Here is a 7,283-nt window from a genome sequence, read left to right as displayed (position 1 = left end):
AAAATTGGAAAAATCAAAATCTAACAAAAAAAATCTACGGTTACTATTGGTATTGTTTTTGCATCCTTGAGATAATTTTGCTATGTAAAAGAAGAATGGTTGTTGAAGGACATGGTCACCTGAAATCAAGGGCTAGCTATTAATATCGGACATGAAAGGATGAATATGATCTCTTCCTTCTCTTTTCTTTTCTATGAATCTATGTCAATAGATACCAAATAGAACTATACGTATATATATTTCTGGATTAATGTGACGATGGCTCAAGGAGACAATATTCAGATAAGCTCACACACGGCGAACAATCAAACAGTTCAAAACTCGTCTCGTTTTAAAGCCCCAAAGGCTAAAAAAATCCCCGACTTTTCAACAACTTTTGCAATGTAAGTTAACATTGTGTTCCTTTTAGGCTATATTTAATGGTGTGTTGCTATGAATGGGCACTCCATCCGCGTTGGACCCATGACCACGACACATGCAGTTGACGGCATGTTGGGTGGTCATGAGCGGCGTGAGCGTGAGACCACTCGTGACATTTTGATTTAATATGTGTTTTGTTTTTCTGGTCAATCGGAATGCTTCACTGTTGTATATTTATTTTGTATGAATTCAGTTTTATTATATAATGAAAGAGAATTGTAAATTTAATAATAAGCATCAATTAATTTGTTTAGAATACTAACTATAATTAATCCATTGGTAATCACAGGCGACGACTCAAAGTGGTCACATATTTCATCACAAGTAATGAAAAAGAACCATGGCCAAGAAGACGAAGCAAACCGTCATAACAAGAAATCAGTTTTAACAAAAGTAAAAGAGAAGGCCAAAAAGTGGAAAATTAATTTAAGCAGGAAGAAGCATAGTGAAAATATGAGTCACAATGTCCTGTGACTCGTTCATCGCGATGTCGGTCCAAAGGACAGGAGGGAAGACGCCGAATATCATAGTGCGCGAAGTAATATACTTTCCTACCTTCCCAAGTCTTATTGTTGAAACCTATGATGACAAATGAGTCTTTTTTTTTCTCTTGAAACAAATGACTTTACCTAATATGAATTTTAATATATTATTATTATTATTATATATAATAAATAGAAAGTTTGGTGTCGCAAATGCCTTATTGGGCCACTTGGCGGCACCGTGCTAGTCCGAAAAGTTTGTTTTTGTTTCTTAGTTTAGTCATCGTAATGAAAACCGAGTGAACGTCAATATTTTTGTGTTTTCTTTTGTTTTAGTTCCGGGATCGACAACGATCGGCTTTTACCAACGCTCGAGTTTTACCGATTGACGTCACTCTATTGGTTCACCTCAAGTTTTATACTTTTTTTTATATTTAGTTTTAATTACGGTATAATAACAAACATCACCGAGACGACTGAATTCGCGTCGACTTCCCGGCTCAATGCTTGGGGCTGACAACACTTGAGTTTTACCAACGTCCGAGTTTTACTAACTTGCTCGGCGCAAACACGCCGGGTAAAATTCAAAAAAAAAATAAATTGTTAAGTTGAGTTCTTTCGAGTTCTTAAAACTCAAAGCGGTTCTCAAACGAAATCAATCTATTATATATATATATATATATGAATTAATTGGCATATATTGTATGTGCCTGTATATCAGTGTATGAATCCAAGAAAACACCAGCCACCAACACACAGTCTGTTGCATCAATTTCCGGAAAGCATTTGGAGAAACTCAACACCAAGGAAAATAAAGATGAACATGAAAGCTCAAGTAACACATCAGAGCCACATTCCAAGACTCATGAACCATCAGATTCATCTGTTGCTACTGCTGATGACACTGATTCCAAAAACCCGACATCAACAACAACAGATGTCCTAAAGCACATGAATTCCCAGAAACAAATTCAAGATTCTCAGGCCTCAAGGTTTCCACTTCAGATAATAGCCAGAACAAATTTAACAAAAGCTTCGAAGAGGAGAGACGACTTGTAAAAGTGAGACACACACGCCTGATAAAGGCGCCTGGATGAAAGAATATTTGTTGCACAAGTTTGAGCCCGGTGAAGATGAGCGTGCGCTTTCAAAAGTAATCACGCAGCGATAAGTCCTAGAGGCGACAAAATGAGAGAGGCTATGACCTCTTTTCTGAAAAATGATGAATCTTCAAATGCTGATAACAATCTGAGCCTCAACTTCAAATCGAAATCATTACCTGCAGCTTCTACAAACTTAAACACCAACAACACTCCTATTAAACAAAGCCATAGTATGGGATCAAGTGCCTCAAAGGCCTTTATGAACCTAAACGAGACCTTTAAGTCTACTTTTGCTTCATATCAAGATCATTTCTTAAGCTCAAGTTCAAAGTATAACACCAACGTCATTAACTCGCCTACCAAAACAAGCTCATCGCCTTTGGGTCATGGTTCAAGTGATAATGGAGACTAAGGCTTCTGCCCAGGATGTTGTGTCCCATAGTATTAAGAAGAGTCAGGTTCCTAGCCACACTGCCACTAGTGTAAGACGGGTTTCCTATCTCTCGTGCTAAACAAACTCAGGATCTTAGCCAGGTCCATCCCCCGACCAGGACTGATTATAATGCAAGCAACTCGAACTCCTCTATCGGCGGTGATCAAGGTCGGTTTTGTGTATGACAGTGAGTTCCAGCTTCCAGGAACATTTCATGAAGGTAAAATCTACTTGTTGTATAAGGTGCTTATCACCATACTGCACAATCCACTGCTGAATTCCTTGATGGACACTGAATATTACATTGTTTAACAAGATTTTGATTTTTTATTACAGTTTTGGAAGACGAAAGTCAGGGAAGGATTCTTCAAGCTAACTGAAAAAGAAGCACAGAAAAGAGGCGTTATCCTAGTTTCACAATTTGAATGCATACTCTTTTTGACTTTAAATTCCTCTAGCTCCCCATCAAAACTTAAACGGTGTATTTCTATGTACATGCAAGTGAATATCATGTAAGAAATAAATACACATGCTTCACATTATTCGCACTTGCAGATCTTGTATGCTTTTTTTGTATTTTCAAAAATTACTTGAAGAGAATCAGGTCATTGTGTATAAATTGTAAGTTGTATTGATTGCATTTTAGTTAGAGTTTTATAGGATGATAGGTTATATACTAACCATATTTACTGCTTGTCTTATTCGATCAAGTGAATCAAGAAACCCTGATCCTGATTTGCATAAACCTTATGCGACTCGTTTTATTAATAATAAACAAGAATGGAATACCATGAAACACATAAAACTATGCCATATTTATAGGCTACATGAAATTTCGAAAACAAGACATACTCGAATTAGAAAACCTAAACAACTTCTAATTATAATAAATTCCATAAATGATTAACTTAGGCATCATGTTATTCAACTTAGACCCTGAACTTTATATCTCCATCAAACTGCCCATTAAAATCTTCCATACCACCCTTGTTCCTTTCGTATAAGTCATTTGAGGTCATTTGAGTCATTCAAGTTGTTATTGCACCAAGTTTTACATTTACATCATGTGTCCTCTAACTAATATGAATTACAAATGTGATCTAACAAAGAATGATATGATAATTACATTAATTAGTAGCTACTTGTGTGGTGTGTTGGCTACTAGATCGCTTATTAATTTGGACCTTTGAAGAAGGGGTCATCAGTGGGAGAAGGTAACGACGAAACTAGACGATCCTCTAAGGCGTAAAGGACCAAGATGTAGAAGATGGGTGGCATGAAGGCTTTGCTTATACTGAGTGGTCATATAGTATGTGCGATGGTTATCATGGTTGTGGGTGATAAAGTTGGATAGATTGAAGATTTCAATCGGGAGGGTGATCAGTGATATCACTGGTATAGTTGGGTGAGGGAGGGTTGGTAGGCGTGATATCTGATGGTATGGTCCATAAGTCAACGGGTCATGGCTAGGAATAATGAGTCATCCTTCGACCCTTACCCCCCCTCTCTCTCTCTCTCTATATATATATATATATATATATATATAGAGAGAGAGAGGGGGGGTAAGGGTCGAAGGATGACTCATTATTCCTACCCATGACATATATATATATATATATAGAGAGAGAGAGGGGGGGTAAGGGTCGAAGGATGACTCATTATTCCTACCCATGACCCGTTGACTTATGGACCATACCATCAGATATCACGCCTACCAACCCTCCCTCACCCAATATATATATATATATATATATATATATATATATATATATATATATATATATATATATATGACGAAGACTTTATGAGAGAAAATGGGGCATTAAAAAGTATCAAAAAATATTTATGAGGTGACCTTTTTGATGGTCTTCAGAATCGATTAACACAATATGCAGAAATTAATCGAAAATATATTTGTACACAATTGAATATGAACGATTCTTTATTATTGATTTTGTTTTCAATTGATGATGTACAATGGTGGTCGGTGGTGGTATTTATACCCATCGACGGTTATTCAGCGACGGTTATTCCGTCAACCGTCGCAACGTATCACATCTTCATATTTACAATATTCACACAAACTATTAACTAATTACAATTTACACCCTAACTTTGTTAATTGACTATTTAACAAAGTTTAACTAAACTATAATAAACTAACGGGATATTTAACGAGATCGGGATTATTCCAACAATCACCCCCCTTAATCTCGATCTTGTATTATGACTTGCTATTTCTTCATAGTAGTGTAGTTTGACTCCAAACGAGATGAGCCTCCTGATCCTTCCATTTTGGACATTCACTTTTATAATGTCCGAGCTCGTTGCACTTATGGCATCTCACATGACTTTTATCTTCACGGATAGGTTCGCCTAACCTTCCATGGCTTTTGTCTTCATGACCTTGTTCACCGTCTTTACTTTTCCCGGACCAACGACCTTTACCCCGGCCTTGTCCTAAGTTTCCTTGGTTTGAGCTCCAGTTGCCACAATGCTTACACTTATGTTCTTTAAACTTTTCTTTTCCAGATGTGTTGGTGAACATAAGTTTATTATGTTTGTCTTTTTCCTCGGTTGACTCCTTGATGCGTTCTTCATATGCTTTTAATCTTCCAATGGCTTCTTGAAACAACATAGTATTCAAATCTGCAAATTGTTCAATTGCAGCAACAATCTGAATGTACTTCTTTGGTACAGATTTAAGTAGTTTTTGGACTAATTTTTTATTATCGATTGTGAATCCAAGGTTGTTGGCTTGTGACACGAGTTGACTAATTTTTCCCGTGAAGTCATCGATAGTGTCCGTATCTTTCATTTTCAAGGCTTCAAACTCTGATTCAAGAGTTTGTAATCTAGCCTCTTTAACCCTGTCTGCTCCCACAAAACAAGCCTTTAAGTTTGCCCATATGTCTGATGCTTTCTTATGATGAGCAACCTGAAGAACAATTTCTTCGGGCATTGCTTGAAAGAGATATGCGATAGCCATTCTATTTTTCTTAGCATCAACTGCATCTTCTTCTTCGAGTACCTCCGAGATTCCATGAACATCAAAAATTGCTATAATTTTTACCGCCCAAATTGTATAATTTGTTGAATTCAAAATTGGGCATTGTAGCATCATTGATGGTCCTGCTTCCTTTACGGATTCATTATTCTTGCCGGCCATTGATTGAGTCTTTTTCCTTCTCCCAATCTTGATATGACTTGATGTGTCACTATTCAACTTTTACTTTTGCTTTCAGTTGAATTATATATACTTGCGAGTACAGCCCACTGGTCTTTCGGTCACCACTGGATTTGATCAAATCTCTGCTAAACTGCTTTTGATCAATTTCTTCCTGGATCGAATCTCTGACCTCTCGTTACTTGCTAGAAAAACAGCCCCTGGTTCTTTCTTTCGGTCGCTTGATCACACCTCTGCTAAACTGCACGTGACCAATTACTTCTTGAATCGAAAATATTGAACCTCCTGTTTCTCAACTGATTTTTCCTCCTTTAATTTTCAAAAGTATCCTTTTTCAAAAATTATCCCTTTTAACTTAATTCTTAATTGAATTAATTTTTTTTTTTATTTTTAAATTTAAAACAGTTTTGCTTTAAGATAAAGAAAATGTAAATCCCTTTTATTTTCCTTTTTCAACGTGAGATATGTAAAGCAGAATTAACTTTCCCTTTCGACTTATTAATTCCTATTGAAGCCTGCTCTAGTTCCTTTTTTTATTTCTCGCTAGAAATTTCGACGACCGGTACTTCTTCTTTTGTTTCTGATTTTAATAGCCTTTCAACCCTTAGAAAATAAACAGAGTTTTGATTTTCCACAATTCTAGGTTCAAACCACAGTCGCCTGAGAGAACTACCGTCGGCAATAATTCCGGCTACCCCTTTATGTTTGTCCGATTAGTATTCAAAAACTCTTGATCGGTGCTTCCAACAAATCAGAGGTATGTTCTCTAATGTGATTTCAGTCTTAATCGCGATGTCTGTTTCTTCTATTTTCTACAATCCTTAGTGATTTCGTTGTTGATTTCAATCGGCGATTAGGGTTTGATTTGTGTTCTTCGTGCCTTGCTCTGATACCAATTTGATGGTCTTCAGAATCGATTAACACAATATGCAGAAATTAATCAAAAATATATTTTTACAAAATTGAATATGAACGATTCTTTATTATTGATTTTGTTTTCAATTGATGATGTACAATGGTGGTCGGTGGTGGTATTTATACCCACCGACGGTTATTCAGCGACGATTATGCCGTCAACCGTCGCAACGTATCACATCTTCATATTTACAATATTCACACAAACTATTAACTAATTACAATTTACACCCAAACTTTGTTAACTGACTATTTTACAAAGTTTAACTAAACTATAATAAACTAATGGGATATTTAACGAGATCGGGATTATTCCAACACTTTTAACTAAATATAATACAATGCTCGTTTTCAAGGGTGATTTAAAAATAATGTTAAGTGAAAATAATGATTTGTGCTCATGTGCTATATGGGCGGGGGCATTATACAAGTATGATTCTTGATTTAAGTGATTTTTGCAATCGTAGTTTTCCAGCGGGTTTTCTTGTGCCATTCTGTCTGTTGACACGTTAATATTGTGGTGAAATGAAATTTTTACCCATGTTCATTAAACAAAACCTCACTCGTCGATCTCATTCTTCATATTGTGGACGACCGACTCCATATGACAAGACATGCTCTCCGAGACGTGATTCCTAGAAGAAGATGCGGGAATTTCTAAGCGAAAAAGTCTCTCTGTATCAGAGATCCTCATAATGCAGGAATCCTCTTACAAGCCTCTACTATTGGTGGTTGACGTGTGT

At 36.4% G+C, this 7,283-nt stretch overlaps 1 protein-coding gene across 1 annotated transcript; it reads right to left on the bottom strand.

Annotated features, from left to right (window-relative positions):
• Window positions 1-4,680: 4,680 nt before the first annotated feature.
• LOC143608070 (uncharacterized) lies at window positions 4,681-5,607 on the bottom strand. Its single transcript, XM_077083271.1, has one exon. The coding sequence runs from the start codon at window positions 5,605-5,607 to the stop codon at window positions 4,681-4,683; it is 927 nt and encodes a 308-aa protein (XP_076939386.1).
• Window positions 5,608-7,283: the final 1,676 nt, after the last annotated feature.

The sequence above is a fragment of the Bidens hawaiensis genome, unplaced genomic scaffold (genome assembly GCF_021521415.1).
Source record: "Bidens hawaiensis isolate Kalapana, Puna unplaced genomic scaffold, B.hawaiensis_p1.1 tig00096279_1, whole genome shotgun sequence".
NCBI classification, from domain to species: domain Eukaryota; kingdom Viridiplantae; phylum Streptophyta; class Magnoliopsida; order Asterales; family Asteraceae; genus Bidens; species Bidens hawaiensis.
Note: the sequence above shows the minus strand (reverse complement) of the source record. Positions and strands in the feature narration are given on the sequence as shown.